Source organism: Cryptotermes secundus, unplaced genomic scaffold, assembly GCF_002891405.2.
Source record: "Cryptotermes secundus unplaced genomic scaffold, Csec_1.0 scaffold537, whole genome shotgun sequence".
NCBI classification, from domain to species: domain Eukaryota; kingdom Metazoa; phylum Arthropoda; class Insecta; order Blattodea; family Kalotermitidae; genus Cryptotermes; species Cryptotermes secundus.
In genome coordinates, this window is record NW_019740661.1 from 1761187 (window position 1) to 1784111 (window position 22925).

The 22925-nt window shown below is 40.4% G+C and overlaps 1 protein-coding gene across 1 annotated transcript in view; it reads left to right on the forward strand.

Moving 5' to 3' along the window:
* Positions 1-2552: 2552 nt before the first annotated feature.
* LOC111872504 (MOB kinase activator-like 2) overlaps positions 2553-22925 on the forward strand; it is a 72960-nt gene continuing 52587 nt past the window's right edge. Inside the window, exon 1 of the mRNA XM_023866492.2 lies at positions 2553-3076. Within this exon, the coding sequence (XP_023722260.1) occupies positions 3072-3076 (5 nt within the window). The 5' untranslated portion in view covers positions 2553-3071. The remainder of the gene's footprint in view (positions 3077-22925) is intronic.

The following is a 22925-nucleotide window of genomic DNA, read 5'->3' on the forward strand; positions in this document are numbered from 1 at the left end:
GTGGTTTCTTTTATTTTAGTCGTGTGGAATATGAAGTGCCATTTATTGATGAAAGTAGGCCTATGTTTTTAAGGTACTGTCAACTGTGAAGTTGTTTTTCCTGTCTGAGTTGTGTTCACAGTGTTGAATTTCATATGATTTGTTATATTAATGCTGTGTAAATAAGCTCTTGCATGAAGGTGTGGGATGTCATTATATGAAGAGACAACCATTTGATGAACTGTTCTATAATATTTATTACAGTTGCACAGTATAGACAGATGAACCTGAGTTTGAAGAATTGAAGAATACTAATAACAAAGTGAACTCCTTGAACACTGAACTAGAATTGTAGAACTGTTAACTGTAAACTTCCACTCAATGTATCTTCTTATAACCTAGAGTTGGACATATAGAAAACATGTCACTGTCCGTGTTGTAGGCTTTGCCTAGCAATATCTGTTTACTCGCTTTGCCTACCAACCGCTGTTTACTCACTGTTGCTAAGCAATGATACTTGCATTGTCACATTTGCTTGACTGTGGGCAGTTCCCACAAAGGTTTCATTATAGTAAAACCCCATGCACATCTTGCTATTTTTTGGCAGTTTCCTTTTTAGGTGCATTTCAGAAAGTGAAGCTGGGCTTATGGACATGTGAATGTGATTGATAAGAAAGTGTGCTGTGCCAAAATGACTGGTGTGTTAATACATACAATACATGCAACAAGATAATACATAGGCATGCTTTGGTGACTTAGGGGCATCCACTGGCTCAGGTGGCATTAGTTATTGTTGCCGCTGGATGTTTCCTTGTGGAAGTCTTCCTGGGCACCAGATGTAGCCAGTTAGCATAGATATGATACGCTGTAGAACTTTATTTTGAAATTTTTAATTTTATGAAGTCGGAAAGAATTGAACAAGGAGTGTTGTGAAGTATTCAATTAAAGAAGAGTTATAAATTGTTTACAGATGACCAGGCAGGCATTTGTTTTTGTGAGGTACAATTTCCGTAACGTACAATTGAATTGTACATGAAATAAAAGAAAAAATTATGCGTTTTTCTTGAGAAAGAGTGGTCTGCTCTAATCTTTTTTTGCTGAATTTCCTTATTTATAAAATTCATGAATGAGGTTTAAAGATTGTTAGACAGTGCTGTTTTCAGTGTAGAAGAGAATAGACACACCTGTCTACTTTATGGCATCAAAGACCCACAAGACCTGAAACTGAAAGAGATTTGCCATGACTGAACGTTTAGTGTGGTATTTCAAAATTTGGGATTTGGGGCCTAATTTTTTTTTAAATATGACTGGCTTCATGCCAAAAATGTTGCAAGCAAGATGTGATTCAGCACCTGGGCTTTTTGTTACATAGGCAAGATAGAGCACCATCTTGCTCCCTGTTACTGGGTTAGAATTACCCAAATGCTGCAGTCCTCTGCTTCTTATAGTTTTGGTTACACTCTTATTCAGCAAAGCCACAAGATCTTGACTTAAGCACAGCATATCAAGCCATTGTCAGCATGCTGTTAGTGATGTGCTCAGCTGGCATGTAATCACATGCTCTTCTCAATAGGAATGGATTGGTTTGCAATATATTAAGATAAATTAGATTTGTGAAGAATATCAGTATGAGATCTGTGGTTCTCATGCAGGTGAGTATAAAGATGGCTTATCATCTGGGTTGTGATGCCATGCTCTCTGGTAGAAAGTTAACGTGTTGGAGGAGACTGCAACCTTCATCTGTAGGGTGGCAGGTTCCAGAAAACACATCCCACAAGATGACACACATTATTTCTGAAAATAAATATTTACATGAAACTGGCACAGATTTATTGAAAAATTATGTATAGGTTGGTGTATTTAAAATAATCGCCCTTTGAAGATGATGATGGTCATTACTAGGCTAACCAAATTTGTGTAAATTGGAACTCTGCCTTGAGCCAGTTCAACTTTAAGTAATGCAGTGGTTGGAATTTTGCGTTTTGTGGATTGCAGTTTCACGTTCATTGTAAGAGAAATTGTACAAAGAAATATTCATTGTCTGAAAAGGAAGTGTTTTGAAATATTTGCAGAGTAACATTCTGCTTATTACATAAGCAGTTAAAACTGCATCTGCGTGACTGGTGTATTTATGAAATTGCTCATCCTTTTGTTGAGCGAATTGAGCCAGTATGTTACACTGAAACATCAATTTACCTTTCCCATTGCAGACTGCCAAAGTTATGTTAAACCGACGATTAGTCGGCCTATCCAAGTCACATTGCGACTGACGGTCAGTTTCTCTGTCTTGGTTGTCTTGATGTTGAGCCCCGCATGGGGCTCATGACCAGATTTCCCCCTCCCCACACATATATGAAAGTTACTGTAGTGTCCATTTGGGGCGCCCTCTCTAACGAGAGGTCGGGTCTGTCATTTGTCAATCTTAGTCCGTATTAGTAAGTCCATTGTCAGTATTTACTTATATTTACAAATATAATAGTAATTCATATTTCTTTGTACTGTACAAGGCTCAGTACAGCAAATTATGCCCTATTTCTAGTAGTCAGAGCTACAAAAACCAGCCAGTAGAGAAACAGCCTTTGTTTGCTCTGAGAACCGTGCGAAACACAAAAATGCTGCGGGCAAAGTGCAGTTTTAGTGTGTTAACAGTAGCTGGTCCACACAGTAACAAGTCGGCTTTATGGGGTTAAATCGGATTACACGGCATCACAAATCAGTATTTTGTTAGACCCTACTGTCAACATCGTAAACATACACTATGCATCAGTATAACCAGAGCGGGGATCTCGTAGAGCGCACGATTTTTCCCTTACATAAAGTTGCCAACTCAAGGTGTGACGTTCCCTGAAGGATGTTCTAGGCAAAGTTTGCTCTTTTTGTTATATAGATGGCCATGCGCTGTTTGTCTTTTAATGCTGTATTATGGGGGAAGTGGTTCCTGAAGTGTAAGTCGCCATGTTTGATTATACAGTGAATGGCAGTGGATGTGCTAGTCAAAATTATTAAGCTAGGCTCTGTTTGTGTCGATATTTAAACAATCTTCCAAGCTGGATAGGCTACCTGAATATCTCCGCGACACCGTGGATTGGTTTATGGGGTGAGTACGGTTCATATTTATTATATAAACTTCAGTTAAAGTTTGGGGACCTGTAAACTGACCTTACACTCGGTAATTGGTTGACAAATAGGCCAAGGACGCTGTCAGTCATTATGGCAATGACAGTTCGAGTGACAGAAAAGTCTAGATCTGTTTACATTAGGGGCATCAGAAGGTGCCCCGATAAAGATATGGAATCTTCCGTATCTGCCATTTTATCACTATTGATTTTTACACCATTCAAGAATGTTAATTCTCTTGATTCTCAGGCATCACAGTTTCTTGAGATTTTTAATTTTAAATCTGTTTGACAACAGCATTATTTGATAAATTATGCATGTGGTCACCATCGTGCCACATTTAATGTACCAAAATTATAGGTATCTGTATATAAAAGGGCAGTTGCTGTGAGGTTTCCAGTTAGTACAGTGTTTGTATTCAGAATATGTACAATAGTATACCCACCATTTCTATTAACAACAGATCTATACAATTGAAGAGAGTGGGTACATGGCTTAAATTGAATCATGAATTAATAACACCCTTTTTAATTTGGATAACATTTTTTCAGACAAGTACTACTTACATAGACACTGTCCTTATAGAAATTATATTTAACCTGTCAAGCTTTCTGATAAATTTTATTATAAATGAAAGATGACATTAGAACCACTTACATCCCATGTGACCAGATGTGATTAATTTGTTGTTGGGGTACGTGATTGAATATTATTTACAGATTCAGATGAGATTTCTTTGTTGATCTGAGAACTCTGAAAGGAAGACCAATTCAGAGGAATTGACATTAATATTACAATTTTCATATCTTCAGAAAAGATGAGTTACTTTGTTCGAAATGGGAGAGGATGATATATGGTCACTATAAAGTGTGTCATAGGATCATTTCTGTTGACAATAATGTTAATGTGAGTTATGATGTGTTCAAGGTGGTGAATATAAAGCTTACTGTCTTCTGGGGTATTACACTCTTTAGTTGCATAGATAGGTACTTCTCTATGAAAGTACATGAGACCACATCCCAGAAGACTGTGATCTCTAAGTGTCATTCTGATCTCTGTCAAAGGAAAATGACATCTCAGGTGCAGAAGGCTTCGATAGAAAGAGCAGTACTCATTCTTTGGCTCCCTAGATCCCCAGACCTTACTCCATGCTGTATTTATGGGGTTATGTGAACCTCTAGAGTACTACAGTTTATAAACATTTTTGCATTCTGTACAAACAGAATTGTGCTGGTATTTTGAAAGCTTGTGGTCACACTGTTACATTTTTTCTATTTGGGGAGTACCTGACAGAATTTCAAAATGAAGTTGTCAGAAGTTGAAAGTGAAGTAGTGACTGCAGTGCTGGCTCATTGCGGTATCTCAAACTTGATAGTTCTGTTGCAGAAGATCGTAACAGACTAGCTTTGGAAAAGTGCCTTTAATTGATGAAAGAATTCTTTATCTAGTGGTTGAATGCATCATGTTGTTCAAGGTGAAATTTTAATGATTTCCAGAGTTGTGTTGGCTTGATTGATTTGAGGCTTATATTATCATTGTAAGTTGAATATGAGTCCACAAATACTGCTGATTTCTGTCTTTAAAGAAAATCTTTTGGCTGGATATGATACATGAGTGTTAAGGTCCCTAGCTATGAACACTGATTTCAGGGCACAGATTCAGAATGTACTTCATGGCCCATGAAGACAAACATATAATTCAGGAAAGAAGAACCATCTGTACTTATAGTCATAACTGTATAAGAATGAATTAAAATGCTAACAGGTTGTTCTTCTGTTTTTTGTGTTAATCCCATAAATAAGTAGGCACATTTCTCATTTAAATCCTAACTTATCAGCATTTCACACAGTTGATATTTTGATTGTTGCTTTGTATGACATGATGTCCTGAAATTCTGTGATTTTCTTGCAACCAGTATGACATGACTTTTTTAAATTGTAGAATCAATTTCCAGAAGTGTGAAAGCTTTTCATACCTATTTTATGTACAGTGTTACATGCCCAGTCATGCAAATTACTGTCACTAATATTTGTGTTCTCTGGTTTTAGTGAATTACACATGCAGCCGTTTCTTGGCTTGAGTCAAAGTGGTTCTCTTTTTCAGTTTGATATTTCACATATACAGCTGTGACAAAATAAAGCAAACTTATGATACCCTTTCCTTCTATCACTGATCAAGTAATGCACAGCATGCTGTTGGCCCTTCATTGGAACGTTTGATATGGAATATCTGCTGGACTTGTGTTAAGAACTAAAATTGATGACTATTCTTCAGCAATTTTTGCTTTCTTGAAATGGCAGCTCCACATCCAAGTTGCTTTAAATTCATTTTCAGCAATTTTGAGCTTATTAGTAATTTCCATGAAATGATTGCAACAGTACTGTTACCATCAGTAAACTGCATTTGGTGGTCTTGAATTGAATAATGTGAGCTTGCTGCATTAGTTCCATTGACATTCCTTGTGTTGTAAGTGAGGGAACATTGGCAGGATTCAGCATGTCAGAAAATAAACATCCATGGAATGACTGTAATTTATACCTTTATTGTCTGAGAGTATGAAAGAAACTATAAAAGCTGAAAACGTGATCATGTAGGTGATCAGCATGGCATCTGTCTGCCTGGTCTGACATGTGCAGATTGTGTTGCAGTCATCTTGTTTGTCCACGATGAGGGTACGAGTGTGACTGCCAACTCCATTGGCACTGGCACAAAATTATTATAACCTACTGATATTTTAGATTCATCTAACAAGTAACTGAAGTCATGTAAGGAATCAAATTGTCTATTGGAGAAATTTTCTTCCATTATATACTGTCTTTTATGGGCAGTTGCGTTTTGTATCAACAGCAGAAAAATTCTTGCTCAGTAGTTTTCATTACTGCCTTAAAGTTTAGATGAGGTTATGACATGACAACTTGTGTGGTTCCCATGTAATATTTCAGTGAAACCAGTGAGTTTCGCTCATGGGATAACTGTTTGTCATTTTACTCTGTCCATGTGTGTGCCTTGATCCCCTCCCGCCTTGAGGGAAGATTAAAGTAGGGAGTAACCATACTGGTAAATCTGATTTATGTACCCCATTTTACAGTACATATAAAGCTTGCAAATCTTAATTGTTTCTAGTACATATTGTCATGATTGTTGGAAATATAAAAATTATGCCGAAATGTGGCATTAAAATTTAAGATGTCATAATTATCAATATTGAACAATGATAATTAAAAATTAGCCACAAGGGCATGTGAGAAGAATGTAAGTTATCAGACATATACTGTTGCAAAATAATAAATTTTTGCAGCTAACCTAGCTTACACTAGGGGCATATGGTAGCGTAGTTGGGGCTATGCTACAAGCTGGAAAGTTGTGGGCTCAAGTCCCGATGAGGTTATTGGATTTTTTCAATTGAACTAATCCTTCCAGACACACTATGGCCCCTGGGGTTCTCTCAGCCTCTAACAGAAATGAGTACCAGGAATTAAGTAAATAATTTTCCTGGGGAGTAAAGCGTGGCCGGCACGTAAGGCTGACAACCTTACTGCCATCTTTGAGCCGATTGTCTAGATAATGTGGGAACCTCAACGTCTCGCAACTCTATGGGCCTTCATGGCCTGTTACAGGGATAGCTTTACTTTTACTTTAACCTAGCTTACACTAACATTAATTTGTGACAGAGCAGGCTGTCAAGTTTCTGTTTCTCTGAACTACCTTCTGACATTTTTCCACTTCCGTCTATACCGTTTATTTAATAATCTCTTTCGTCTTCTTTGTTGGGTCCCTTTGCATGCACAGTCTGTTCAGTTGGTGGCACATGGGTCATATGTGGTCTGCTGGGTGGTTTTGCACCTCCCACAATCATATCCTTCTGTTCCCAAAAATATATGCTAATGGTTTCCTCCTCACAAAAAAAGGTAGCAAATCTTGCCAGAAAAACTGTATAAAATTTGCTTACTTAAATATTCTATGCAGTTTTTCAGTTGATTTCATATGACACGTAATAACATGGACAAGAATGGAATTAATATGACTGCAAGATCATAAACACTATTAATACAAGATAGTAAACTTTTGAAGACTGATCTTTATGGAATGCATCCTGTTGCATGATCAAACTAATCAGTTATCATGTTCTAAGGTGACACAAAGAATGTATAACATTCAATTTGTATTCACCTGATGAAGACTAGATAAAATGGTCGAAACATGTGTTTTTAATAAAACAAATTGAATGTTATACATTCTCTGTGTTGCATTGGATGGAATATGATAATTGATTAGTTTGATTACTTATATTTAAGCAGTGTTGACCTGAAAGCATTTGACTAAAATAAATTTGTTTGCCATTAGGGTGTGCTTCATAGATCTGGTCATTGCAGTGCAGATACTGTATCTGTGTCAGCACAGTGGAGAAAATGTGATTTTGTAATACAGTCCATGGGAAGGTAGCTAAGGAACAAAGTGACTACTCAGTAGGTTGAATTTTGGAAGCGCTGATCTGCCACATATCCTGACTTTCACTGTGTCATTCTTATACCAGGGCTTGTGGTCTGTTTGAAAATTGTGTTCTGAGCTAGAGATAATTGTCCACAAAAGATATTGCATTTAATTACATGTTGTTTGATATTCTAATTCCAGTGGCTGTATCTGTACTTTGACAAAGTTAGTAGTTGTGAATGATAGGTAATTCTAATTTGTGTACTATATTTGTCAGTCCATCTTTAATAATTCCATGTATTGTCGCACTGAACAATCGAGTTACTCAAAGATAGCAGTATTAACCTGTTTTATGGTAATTTCATTGCATTTAATTTGACACACTGATGAAGAGCAAAGAATTAAAAGTAGCTGGTTTTTAGGCATGAGATTTAAATCTCATTCATAAGGAGAAGAAATGAACTTTTTCACAAGGAATTGATCCCAAATATAACATTTTTCAGGATGTCTGCTCTCAGTACTCAACCATACCAAGTGATTGATTATTAATACACACTTGCTGCTAGTCAAGTGATGACAGTGGATGCAAGGGTGTGGAAGATTCTTCTATACTGACAGAACTCTTAAAATTTAAAGAGAAATGTGGATACACACACCAGATAGTCAACCACAGGAAATCAAAACCTTATGCCTGAAGTTCTACTTCATGATGTAACAGTTGATGTTGTGCAATGAAGGTGAGAATGATCATGGTACCTGTGTTTTGTTCAAATAGCATTAATTTGTACTCCAAGGAGACAGCTAGTTGCAACTAACAGGCTGCTATTCGCACGTTGAATGCAGATAGCGGAAAGGCTATGCTCTGGCGCATCTGCCAAGTATCCTCCCTGTACAGCTTCGATGGTTATGACAGACTAAACATTCATGAAGCATACTGGGGATTTGGAAGTACTGAATTTCAGGCATAGTATATTAAGTTTTTAGTATATGAATATGAAAAAGAGAAAAGTGAGGACTGATCTGAATAATGCAAGAAGAATGAAGCAGCAAGTGTTCTTTTTTATTAATAACAGATAATAGAGTTCAGGTGTTGATTTTTCTCACACATTTTGTGTTTGTGGATCATTCCTTTTGGACAGTCATATACAAATAAAATACCATATTGGTATTAAGAAGGAGAGAAGAGGGTGTCAGGGGCCTGGTTGGAAACCTAGAAGAGAACAAAGAGGAAATAAGAAATGAAGAGTTTTCTGATTCCACCTCTTACTGTTGTAGAAAATATTCTAAGTGGGACCATTTTCCTGTAAATTTGAATGTAAGAATTCCAATGATTTATTCCCAGAAATATGACATGAAGAAGTATATACACTTGAGAAAGTGTTATATTGTCGGACATTTCAACAGATTTAATAGAAGCTTTCACAGTTCATGGAAATATATGACAAATATTTTTGTAAGTTTTAGCATCTTCCACGTAATGAGAAGGCAGGTGAACATGAGAACAGTGAACACTTTGCCATATTAAAATGATAGAAACGGCATGGAGTTTGAAGAACAATTGTAAAGATCAGCAGTAAACATCCAAGTATGTGGGGAAACTGTGAACTGGTTGAGAATTGTAGGTTACAGTGCCAAGGAGATGGATTGTTTCACATTTTTTAAAGTATTCGTATGATGTAACTGAGTTTAATGTGCTGCAAACAGTGCTTAGGGCTGGTCATAAAAGTGCATTTCTACCTGTAACTAACTTAAATGCAGCTCGTGGTGGTCCTGTGACAGGGTGTACAGAAAAGATTGCAGCTTTATGCCAGAAGGTACAGTACAGTGCCAGTTTTATTAAAATGCTATTGCAAAAGACAAGAAAATGGATGATACCCATGAAGGAGACCACCTTGAGCTCGTATTAACAAAGCATCTACACTTATTACTTTTCATCTGAATTACTCATATTTGTGCAGACATACGTGGTAGAGTCATTAAGTTCGTGGAATATGGTTTTACGCATTATATTAAATGGAGGAATTGTTTTGGCCGCTATGCAAGTCTGCCAACGTTGATATAGCTGTCGAAAGCATTGCTGAAACATATTGGCAGTAAATACCCGTACGACGCTTTGCGGCCATTCCACGAACTTATTGACTATGGTAGTATTACTGAAACACCAATAATCATTCTTGTTTTATAGAATTTAGTCATGTGACTTTATAGTTATATTTTTTCAGGTGCTGAAATGATAATATTGATGACTCTCCAAATGTTAAACTGTTTGTGAAAGGAAGACAGTTTGGGGACAATAAGAGAATTTCGTTTTATGATTGATGAAGTGTGACAACAGCTCTAGTAGGTGCCCTAGAATGGGCCCACTGTTATTGTTCAGAATGATGCTGTAGTCAGATATAGGTAGATGTATCAGTACACGACATGCTACAAAGTCTTTATATATTAATGCCAAGTTAGGAAATACGTGCATTGCGTAATAAAGCGTCCTCTCTCTTCCACTGTTGTGTAGTTATTTCGGAAACAGTAAGATCTTCAGAAAAAAAATGTATTGGATATGAAATGTGCGTTTCATTCTTCTTTCCGACATCTGTTACAGACATTCTTAATTCTGATAAATATTACGGAGCTACGTGAATGAAGCTTGAAATGCACGCAAAAACGCGTATCGTGTAAAATACGTACGTTATTGTTGTTCGATGTTACTCGACCTCGGAATTGGTGCAAAAATTCTAGTTATGTCAGATTTGAGGTTTTCACGGCGGTGACTATGAAGAAAGCAGTCTTCTGGATTGTGGCGCCGTGTAGATATTCTGTTAACCGACGTTTCGGAGGAACGTGTCGCCTCCATCTTTTTTCTTCTACCCTGAAGATGGAGGCGTTACGTTCCTCCGAAAAGTCGGTTAACACAATATCTACACGGCGCCACATCCAAGAAGGCTGCTCTCTTCAAATTCTAGTTATTTTCTCCAATGTTAAATTGTATGAAAATTTGAAAATCTTGGAGAGTTTTAATGCTTACAGATGGACAGCTATTTTAAGAGACGCTCTGCAGGGATGCGAATACTCGTAAATATGTTTTAAAATTAAAGTACTTCGCTAAACAATAGATGAATAATGGGATCTGTGAATATTATAACAAAAGTTTGCATAGTACTACTAGAAAGTATCAGTTTAATCACTGTAAACTTTAAATTCGTCATATCTCAAAAACGTAACTTCATATCGGTATGTTACTCTAATCCATCGTAAGCGTAGCATGTTCATGGATGGGCCGATGACAAACGTGCTAAAGCTTGGAACACTCGAGATCGTTTTCTAGTCCCAACCAGAATTCTTGCATTGTAGTTATTCGGTTATTCGGTTATTTTATGGCAGCATGGGCTGAGTGTGTGAAGCATCAGATGAGAGCAGGTGGGGTAAGTATGAATGAAGAGCTAGGAAGGATGTGAGAATAAGCGATCGTCATCTGATCAGGAATCCAATCGAGGAATTGTGGTAATCCAAGAAGCCCCTCAGTCTAGGTAGGTGTTCCGTGACAGGACTTTGAACTGGTTAACCCTGATTGCAAACCGGACGTGTTACTGTTAAACCAATCCATTCGGCCATGGCATTCAAATTAAGCCGGTTGTCTGCTTACAGGATGACACCGATTTTGTAAAAATGAATTTTTACGTAACAAATTTGATAGCTATTCTTTGCGGCGTCTTGAAGTTTTGTTTATGTAAGTGCTTGGAATAGTTTTAATTGACCTATGATATGTTGTTAAGACGACTAAAATTACGGCATGGCGACGGCAAGTGATGTTCTTGCACGACGACGGTGAATCTTTGTAAGCTGATCTTTGAAATTTGCATGGTGACATTTCATGTTTAAAAAGACAGGAATAACTGTCGAGACGTAGCTGGGTTTGGGTATCTTGTTGTACATGCCAATACGAATACATATTTTGTATTGGCCCAGTCCTAGTTCACGATATTTCATTTCATGGCCCTCGTCATGAATTTGGGCCACTTTAAATATCAAGAATTCGTCGTTTCATGAATAAAGGGAAGACAGACCTGGAACGTTCAAGTATACGAATACGATTGGAACATCAGTTTTAAACTCTTCTGTAATTGTAAGATTTGAGGATCTTCCATGCACGACAGTTAATATGGTCGTCTGGTATATGACGCCACGCCGTTTGGAGGATGGATACCAGCGTTTCGAGGAGCCTGTTGCGTCCATCGTCACCTTTGTGCCATGAAGATTAGGTGGAAATGACCTGAAAAAGTCATAAAGCATCGTGAAATTAAGTAAAAATCAAAGGTAATTTGCAAGTTGAAGCAGTAAACGAACAGCCCCCTCGTTAGAGACTACCCGGCCCAATAATAGGTAGGTAGTTGGGGCCTGATTTGTGTTAGTGTGGAAAGAAGTCGTGTTTAAGTAGGGTACTGGAGATGTATCACATGTAGTTCCAGGATTCATTCAAGATTGCTGTTCTACAATTTCGCGTAGTATATGGTGTGAGGTTGCACACCCTTTTTCCCTGTCTGTTATCGATTGTCGCATCGCGCACTGTCGGCTTGTTCCAAGGTCTCGCCAACGACACTTCGTTTTCGTTTCCTAATGAGTAAAATCGTCCCTAATCCTTCATTGTCGGTTACGTCACTTCAGTGGACAGTGTAGTGGTTGCCCCTTTTGAAATGTCGATTTGCTCTAATTCAACTTTTCTTAATAAAAGTAGCTTATATAATCGTCGTGTCGGTCTCTGTCTGTCCCTTCCAAATGTCCTTGTTACAATTGGAAAGATTTTTATTAAACTTGATATGAATATCGTGCCTTTGATGGTTGGTTATCCATCCCTCTTATACTTAATTGCTTACAATAAGTGATACCAGTATTGCTGCCTCATATTGCGGCAGGTAGGCCCACTCGGTTCGAATCCCGGCCCGGAAACAGCATAGCTTGACATCCTGTTTGTTTTCCTCAGCCGTTTCCAGCAGCTGGTAGGCAGGGTTCTGATTGCCACCTGCTTTGACCCTGGTTTCTTGCTCGGCTTATTCTTCGACCCTGAAGATAGAGGCGATATGTTCCTCCTAAACGGCGGCAAACTTTCAACGGACTACACGGCGTTACATCCAAGAATGTAGTGCTCTTAATAACCACCGCTGTGAAAACCTCAAATCTTTCCTTTAATTTCTTCAGATTTCTCCAAATAGTCAATAGCCGATTCTTCCCATATCCATTTCTACTCATTTCTACTGCGGAATGTTACGGTGTAGTGTTTAGCAAGGAAATCTCTTCATATTCGGAAGGTGCCAGTTCAATTCTTGGTCGGAACATCGGCTGTTCTGTGCGTCCTCGCGGCACTTTGAAAGCAGGCCATGGCCAGGTTTTCTACGTCCTCTCCCAGTCGTTTGTAGACTATCACAGCTACATGTGTCGTTGTAAAATAAACTAATAAAATGCAATTTTCTTGGTTGAGAAATAGAAGCGGCATTCGATCGGCTGTCCTCCGATCTTTATAAAGAAATTGCATGCCGCCGGCATCTCGACGCCTGTGACGCCCGACCGACGCCACTCCACAGGTCTGATTGATTGGTTTTTCAAATCCAAACACTGATGTGGCTTTGCAGGTTAACGTCAAACGTACTATCTGTTGCCTCCCGCCATTTGCAGCAAATTAGTTCCGGAAATTATCAGCAGCTATCCTTGCACAATAGTCGCCAAGAAAGTCGGCAGTTTTTCTTCTTATTCATCATCTTCAGCTCCCCCCCCCCTCCCGTCTAAGCCATTTCCTTGTTATGTAAAGTTCTGTACACGTTTCTTATTCCCTCCATATTGCAAACTCGTTTTTTTTTTGCCTGTCAGAACAGTGCTACTTGACTGGATGTATGATCTAGCGGAGAGGCCGCCAGTGGCGTGAGCAAATGCAAATAGCATGATGTCTAATCTTTGTGCTAACACCCGTAATTTACTTACATAAAGATAGCTAACAGATGCTTTGAAAATGTGGCACATTTCAAATATTTGGTAATGACAGTAAGAGCAAAAAAGTAAAGCTATCCCTATAACAGGCCGTGAAGGCCCATAGGGTTGTGAGACGTTGAGGGTCCCACAGTATCTAGACAGTCGGCTCAAAGATGACCAGAAAAATTATTTAATTCCTGGTACTCATTTCTGAGTGAGCCCCAGGGCCATACTGCGGCCGGAAGGATTAGGTTAATTGAAATAAAATCCAATGACCTCATCGGGACCTGAACCCGACTTGTAGCATAGTACCTCAACCACTACGCTACCGCGTGCCGCCCCCTTGGTAATGATAGTAAAAGGTAAAAAGGTAAAGCTATCCCTGTAACAGGCCGTGGAGGCCCATAGGAGTGTGACACATCGAGGCTCCCACATTTTCTCTAGACAGTCGGCTCACAGATGGCGGTGAGGTTGTCAGCCTTACGCTCCGGCTTTCCTTTACCCCCAGGAAGATTCCTGGTACTCATTTCTGTTAGAGGCTGTGTCGACCCCAGGGCCATAATGTGGCTAGAAAGATTAGGACAATTGAAAATCCAGGAACGTCGTCGGGAATCGAACCCGCAACCTTCCGATTGTACCGACCCAAAATTTGATTTAGGAGGAAATTAGGAGATGGAATTTGGGTAACGTGTGCTACCATTCAGTCCAGAGCAATTTATCTTCCCGTCTGATGTTTAAAAACATAACAAATAAAATATACAAAACAGTAATTTAGCCTATCGTTTTCTTATGGGTGTGAAACTTAGTCTCTGTCATTAAGGGAAGAATATAGACAGAAGGTATTAGAACATGGCGCTGAAGAGAATATTTGGACCGAACTAGGGATGAAGTGATAGGAGGTAGGAGAAAACTGCATAAGCAGGAGCTTCGTAACTTTCACTCTTCGCCAGATATAATCAGAATGATGAAATCAGGGCGGATGAGATTCACGGATCATGTAGCACGCATGGAGAAGAAGAAGAAGAAGAAGAAGAAGAAGAAGAAGAAGAATGCATGCAGGATTTTGGTGGGAAAGCTGGAATGAAAGAGACCACTAGGGAGACTAGATGTAGGTTGGTTGAAAATATTAATATGGATATTAGAGAGAGAATGGGGTGGTATGGACTGCATTGATCTGGCTCCGAATAGGAACCTTATGAACACAGAAATGAACCTTCGGATTCCATAAAATGCTGGGAACTTCTTGAGTAGCTGTACAAATGGCGGCTTCTTGAGAATGGCTCGGCTCCATGAAGTTAGTTGGCCAATGTACTTGTTAGTACCGTAAGTACTGCATTGATCTGGCTCTGAATACGGACCTTATGAACACAGAAATGAACCTTCGGATTCCATAAAATGCTGGGAAGTTCTTGAGTAGCTGCACAAATGACGGCTTCTTGAGAAGGGCTCGGCTCCATGAAGTTAGTTGGCCAGTGTACTTGTTAGTACCGTAAATATGCAGGTCGCCGTATATGTAGTTCTTCCTGTGATATATGCCGATTTATGTTTCACATACGACACTGTCAAGGCAGCAAGTGACCACTTGCAGAACTGAAGTAGGTTCTGAAGATGAGAGGCGGCCGTGTCGAACCTTCGGTTTCTGCTGTAAGCCGCTGTTGACTGTTTACCTGTGGTTTTGACTTCGAACTAAAATTCTGGAGTGCACCGCTGTAGAAGAGGTTAGCGGTAGTACCTCTTTCCTTCGTACATAATTCGGCACTTTTGTGTAGTGCGTGTGAACATTGTTTATTGCTAGTGGGGTAGGACTAAGTCCCTTGTACTGCGGCCACTTCTGGCCTATTGTACCAGCCCCAGATGATTGGTGAGGGTGATTGTGGAGCAGTTGGTGGAATGAAGATTGGCAGGGGAAACCGAAGTACTCGGAGAAAATCTACCCCAGCTCCACTTTGTCCACTACAAATCCCACTTGACCAGAGCCGGGATCGAACCCGGGCCGCCGCGGTGGGACGCCAGCGACTAACCGCTTGAGCTATGGCGCGGCCCACACGTGAACATTTCGCAAGCCACTGTGTGTTGCGTTGCGGTTATCATGTAATCGTATATAGCCTGAGTCTGATTCTTGTTTTTGAGCTCAGTGAAAGTGCTGTATTACGGTGAAAGTGGTTTCTTGTCTTGTGACGTTTGTGGGAGAAAGTTTCAAAACGCTGGCGGAACAGAACACAGGATCAGACAGATGGAAATATATTTCAGCATTTAAATAGTTTGGTTATATGACTTGACCTGTGACGTAAAATGTAGCGTCCTACATCTGCTTAGTAATGTTTTATTTCTTACGTATAAACTTAGAGAGTTCATGCAAGGCGTGTAAGGGATAGTCAAGGTGAATGTTCCATCCTGACATTGATTGCATATAATTTCTCTTCAGCGAATATTCAGCGTTTCGAGCATGTTATTTTATTTCAGTAACAACTGTGTTCGTCTAAATTTGTTTAGAATTGTGCGTGTTTTTTCTAATTAGAGTTGTACATTGTATTTTTCAGTTGACCTAATCATTCCAGCCGCATTTTGGTACTGGGGGTCTATTCAGCCTCTGACAGAAATAAGTACCACGAATCTTCTTGGGGGTAAAGAGCGGCCGGCGCGTAAGGCTGATAACCTCATCGCCATGTGTGAGCAGATTGTCTAGACAACTTCGACCTCTCACAAGCCTATGGGCCTCCACGGCTTGTTATGCCAGCAGGTTTACCTTTTTTTAACATCCTGGAATTTATGCCGGCATCTTCTCTTTAATTTTCATATGTGTATCATGTATGAGCACTCGTATCAGTGCGTAATTCTCCCATACCATTTCCACACAAAGTGTAACCCGACCAATTAAATGTTTAACACGGTATAAAACAAAAACTCCGTGGCCTGTAGTCCGCAAGCGAACTATACCTACCGAGCGACCGCCGCCTGTCGACGAAGTTAGTGCCAACTTTAGCGGATAGAGGGTGTCACATGGTCAGCGCAACGAATCCCCACGGCCGTTAATCTCGGTTTTCTAGACCGGAGCCGCTGTTTCCTTTAAATAGCTCATTAGTTATCCTCACGAGGCTGAATGGACTCCGTTCCAGACCCGCTACTTCTCAGAAAATCTGGTAGCGCCGGGAATCGAGCCCGGGACCTCTGCCTCTGTAGCCAGGAACTCTGACCACTAGACCACAGAGGAGGTCTTAATACGGTATAATATGCATTGAAACTTTTAACGGTTACAATAAACAGTTTCTGTGTAGAATTCATAACGTCTGTTCCTACAAATTTGAGGTTGTTAATGTTATATTTATATGACGTGAATTTATACATTTGCTATGAAATGAAATCAAATTCTTGGGCTAGCATGCTGGTCTTGTGAATGGGTGGCCATGATACCTAGGCTGAACTCTTGGAGCTAGGCATGTGAAATTTGGTATGGCGGTAGCTCATATAAAACGACACGTCATATGAAATATTGTTCGTAGGTCAAAAACTACAAACACAGCCACGAAACTGTGCGGCTAAATCCGACAGCATCTATACTTAAGTAATAAGTTCCTCACGAAAGTAAATAAAATGATAGCAATAATAGCAATAGATCTGAAGTGTATGCAGTAAGAAAGTTAGATTTGTACTCGTACTTTTTGTCCGGAACTCCTTTTTGTTTTCTGGAATATAATGTCCAGTGGAAATACACGTATTTGGAAGGGAACAATGCTTTTTTTATTAGGGCAAATATGACAGTTGTTAACGAGAACGTTCTGTTTGTCTGTGACTTTCCTAGTTACAGAGGAAATTATTGCACTTTACACTGAACCACCGTTACGTGTCGTCATGTGTATGCTCAGGGATAACGGAAGTTTTCATAGTGGTTTACTAGACTAGTAAAGACAACACCACACGCTGTGGAGGAAGCACACACAAACCAGGAGCATATGGCAGTCAAAAACTGAAAGTAGACCACGAACGTGAGGGGTAGGCTGCCGAGAGAAACACCTTGATACATTTACGAAAATGACACCTCGGGTGAGGTGAAATAATATGCAACAGAAATTTTAAAGGGTTTTATCTTGTTTTACTTAAGAAGACTACAGCGTGTGATTTTAACAGGAATTAAAACAGTGTAGCAGTTTTTAACACGGTTTTAATAAAATATGTGTAACATAAAAACACCTGAAGATGGCCGTTTGAGGCCGAAACATGTAGTTTTGAAGTGTAAAATGTAAAAAAGTGTTGCAATTTTGACGGAAGATAAACACTGAACGCTGGTTGGAACGTAAATACAGTTAAGTGTTTTTCTGTCTTATCTGTTGTGCGTATGGACCATTTCTCTATCAAAGGAGTTGTACAAAATCGTATTACTTTCATGGACCGTAACTTGACAGACGGTTCGAAAATGCGAGATTCGTATTCAGGACAGAAGCGACCCTCTGGAGAATCGCATCCTGGATCCAGACGAAAAAAGATCTGTGTAGCTCAGTCTTAGAAATTATTATTTACAAATTAACTTCAGTGAGTTCAAGATTTAATTTTAAGGAATAAGCTCTAATTGCCACTGATGTGAAATAATTCATTCAGGAAATTTATTACCATTTTTTTTTTTTTGTATTCTTACAAAGTGATATTTTGTACGCAACTGTTATTATTTGAACGGGGAGCACCGTTAGGCTATTCGGGACGAACAGCCTTGAGGAGGGAACAGTGTGACGTCTGCGCTATGTAGGACACCCTCCCCTCCGCCAGCGGTGACGTGCTGAGCTTAGCCGAAGTGAGCCGAGTCCAAGCATGCTGGTCGCTATGCAAAGCGAGTAAACAGCGGTACCCATTACGTAACACGGGACGCCGCAGTTGCTACGTAGCCGTAAACAACTCACAACAGCGTTGCTAGGCTATCGGCAAACACGGCGACTAGGCAACGTCACCGCAGGCGGGGGGGGGCGTCCTCCATAGCACAACACGTCAGAATATATATAATTGATTGATATATCGGAATTACATCACTGAAAGTAAACTGTTTTATATTGTGCCGGACCGATTAATTTATCATTAGCGGATTCGGGTACCCAATCCTTGTTCCATTATTAGGCCACATATTGCTGCGGATTCTCATTACTACCAAGCTATTCTGTCGCCTCGAACCATCCCATGTTCCCATGCCCAGCAGCCTTAATCATCATTACAGTTGCTCGTCTACAATCACCTGTTGCTGATGTACAAATGAATAGCAAGGTGAATGAGTGAAGAAAGGTAGAGTAACCTGAAAGTCACCTGTAATTAGTGTAAGGGTGGTAAGAGATATTTTAAAGAACGGTCAGTAGGGTTGTATTGGCAGTGATGAGCTTGTGAACGTCCACTCGGTGGTCATGATCATGAGCTGTGATGTCAGGTTAATACATTTTGTGCTTCGGTATATTTCCTTTCATCGATTCCGTTAACTGTGCTCATGCTTGTGTTGCAGAATGAGGTATATGCTACAGTTCCAGTCATCCTTGTCTGGGTAGTTGGAACCTTGTCGAAAACAATGGAATTGTAACGTGCGTTGGCCATAACAGTAACTGATTGAGGCCTGAAATACGTTAAGTCATTGTTAGGAAACGATTATTGAATGTTTATTTCCTTACGGTAATTAGTCGAGCTTTTAGATTTGGAACGGAGTAACAATCTGCTGTAGGAGCAACATATCCGGCGTGGCATTTTAATAAGTCTGCTTTTTCCCCACTGTAGCCCTTGAGCCCCTGCCCTTTCCCATCTTGTCATTCATCTGCTAGTATGATTTCTTCGGGTGGTTGAGATTAATCCATGTCTCATTAATTTTTTTCACTGGCTCTTCAGCCCCCTTGGGCGCTGGTCTCTGATTCTTTCAGTTTCGTGATCATTTTACGGACGGTAGGACTCCTAGGATGAGTGATCAGCTCGTCGCAAGGCCTCTGCTTAAACACAGGACAACACAAAGAGAATAAACACATACACATACCAAACAGCCATATCTTATGTGGGATTCGAACTCACGACCCCGGCTTCCGATAGAGCGAAGACAGTACATGCCTTAGACCGCTCGGCTACCATGACCGGCCCATGTCTCATCTGAAGAATAAAATTTGTATGTTCTTTTTTTTTTAGTTTCGTGGATTGTTCTCAGAAACGTAATCGTCGCAGTCAAGAGTGTCGGTGCGCTCCATTTAAAATCTTCTGTCACAGATCTACTGGTCCCTTCATGCCCTATAGCTTCTTTTATTTCATGAACAGACTCATTGGTTGCAAGCAGTTCGCCTGTATCATATTCTTCCATCATCATAACGTCATATAATATTTTAATCGAAATTATCAGTGCAAGTTACTTTTTTTTTTTTTGTGACTTTTCCATGGAGGTGGAAACTGTACATATCCACATATTTTCAAGGATGACTTGGCCTTAGTTACAATTCTCCCCACAGTTCTAACTTATATACTGCAACAAGCTTTGCGATTGCGTTGTATTTCGGCAACCTGGCTGCCCAGCGTCTCTGAGAACTATGCCTCTGGCCTGTTTATGTAACACTTGTCTCTTTAGTCCTTGGTCTGCCATTACGGATTGGCACCAAAGCAGTCCTGTTACACCAATTCGTTTAAAACGACAGCCAGAAAAAAAACATTTATATTTTAAGAGAAGCCCTTTCACCTAGATAGGTACAAGCTGAAGTGGCGCTGATTCGTTGGCTTGAGTTACGTGACATTTTGTGATGTTACAGCGCACTTGAGCCCATCGACCGTAAACCGTGGCGAGTAGGAGTAGTACTGGCTCGCAGAATGACTGCTGTTTTGAACTCACGCTTCGTTTCTTAGTACGTTTTTCTACAGTTGCGAACCACATGGCGTAAGTTCGCGAATTTATGGTTTACCGTCTTACTCTTCGAGCTTTGCCGTTACGTCCGACGTCCAGAGTACGTAACCTTTTCTTCCGGAGTCCAATCACAACCACTTCGTAGAAACCTTCGGTTCGGTTCCCTGTCGCTACATCTCACCAGTGAATTATTTTTTTAATGCTAATGGGGTGGGACTAAGTCCCTTGTATTGCGGCTACTTCTGGCCTATTGTACAAGCCCCAGATGGTAGGTGAGGGTGATTGTATAGCAATTGGTGGAATTAAGATTGGCAGGGGAACCAAAGTACTCGGAGAAAACCTGCCCCAGTGCCACTTTGTCCACTACAAATCCCACTTGACTAGACCCGGGCTCGAACCCGGGCCGCCGCTGTGGGAAGCCAGGGACTAACCGCTTGAGCTATGGCGCGGCCAACTCACCAGTGAAACATACTATTTTTCGCATCCTAGGATGTCACATTTTGAAGGTAGTACCTCAAAGAGAAAATAATATCTGCCGGCACCTGCATCGCTTGTGTCCTTTGATCTGTTACATGTCTTTAGTTGCCATCGTCATAAATAGGCCCACAGAGTTTATGATAATGACTTCTTCTGGTGACCGACATTCCCCTCGATAGCCCTCGGATGGAAACGGTCAACTCTGTGGGCGAAGATCCTCACCGTACCCATTGGCGTTCGTTTGTCTTGCTGATCGGATCGTGAAACACAGGGTCTTGACACCTCAAACCGATCGTTGGTTACAGTTGGCTGAGTAACGCCATTTCCGACCTCCTGTTGGTCCGATACGAGAGACAAGGTTTCTCTGGAAGACGTCGCTTGCTTTGTTCATCTGGCATTATTCTGGTGCCACCCAAACAATGCTTCGCTTTCTACTCCTATAATGGCTAACTTTAAGATGCTGATCGTCTGCCACTATCCCGCACCTGGAATGAATCTAATTTTTATGTTGCATCCCTTATCCCAAGGCCGGAGGACGCTAGGCTTCTTCTGGGGAAAATGTGGGCGACCGAGCAGTGTTGCTAGTTGCGTTTGGGGGAATGTAGTTGGTTTTGTGGTGAGGTGAGGGGTTGGCAAAAATTCAAACAGATTACAGCTTGTAAGATTTGAGGTTTTCACGGCGGTAACTATGAAGAAAGCAGTCTTCTGGGATGTGGCGCCGTGTAGATATTGTGTTAACCGACGTTTCTTGAGGAGCAGGTGCAACAGTCTTGCACCTGCTCACGGTGGTTCGCTTGCGGATTTATTTTCTTCTACCCTGAAGATGGAGGCGATAAGTTCCTCCGAAACTTCGGTTAACACAATATCTACACGGCGCCACATCCCAGAAAACTGCTTTCTTCAGATTACAGCTTGATCCGATATTTAGTATGAAATTAACTGAAGTAGTGCACAATATATACATGTGACGGTTATGTTTATTGATGTGGATGCTGAAGGCCAGTCCCAGTATTTTGTATTGTGGCGGTCTTTTCGAATCGGCTTACTAGACCGGTAAAGATGATGTTGAGAGTCATCCATCAATCTCTAGAAGAGTCTGCTTGTGCGTATAAAACCCATAGGAGAAGGAATCTCTCCCCTCCCCTCCACCATCAGATGTTGCATCCATCATCCCTAAAAGCAGCATGGCACTTAGTGTAACCTGGAGGCCGCCCGTATTGTAATATGGCCTGTACCAAAGCCCTTGGCGATTGTACCTTGCCTTACCATAACCAAAACACGAAATAGTATTTGGTACAGCCCAGTGTAGGTACTTTCCCGGACTTTATACTATGGTGACACGCACGCTTATCAGGGCCTGGTGACGCACACACACGCTTATCAGGACCTAATCACCGTGTTCTAAATAGCTTTCCTTCACATATAAGTTACCTTGCCACATCATTAAATGGCGGTAAAGTATACTTATTCGAGTCCCTGTAAACTTATGCGGATGCTACAATTTGGTTATATAAACACGTACGTCTGTAAGTTAATCGTATCACATCTTTATGTTAATAGTTGTGACAAACGTTATCTTATAATAATATACATGTGAAATATGTACTTTATTTTCGCTTCTGTCTGTGCGTTGGTGGTATGTATTTGAGGCAAGGTATCCTTCAGAATCATTGCATTTCTAAGTTGCAGTCGATGAGGCGGAACCAGGCGGGCACTGTCGGTTAATACCTGGATCCGCCCCTCTATAGATGCCATTTTTATAGCTATCTTTAATTTACTTACCGTATAGGTTTTAACATATGGCCCTGGGGTCGACTCAGCCTCTAACAGAAATGAGTAGCAGCAATATTCTTTGAATATTCTTGGGGGTAAAGGGCGGCCGGCACGTAGGGCTGACAACCTTGCCGCCATCTGTGAGCCGATTGTCTAGAAAATGTGGGAACCTCAACATCTCACAACCCTATGGGCCTCCACGGCCTGTTACAGGGATGCCTTTACTTTACTTACTTACTTATAAGCTTTAACAGTAGTTCGCATTTATGAAGGAAAAATAAATCTTCAAGGTTGAACAGAAGAAAATAAGTAGAGAGCCTTAAGAAAGGTAAATAGCCATAGTAAATTAAATGCATTTAAT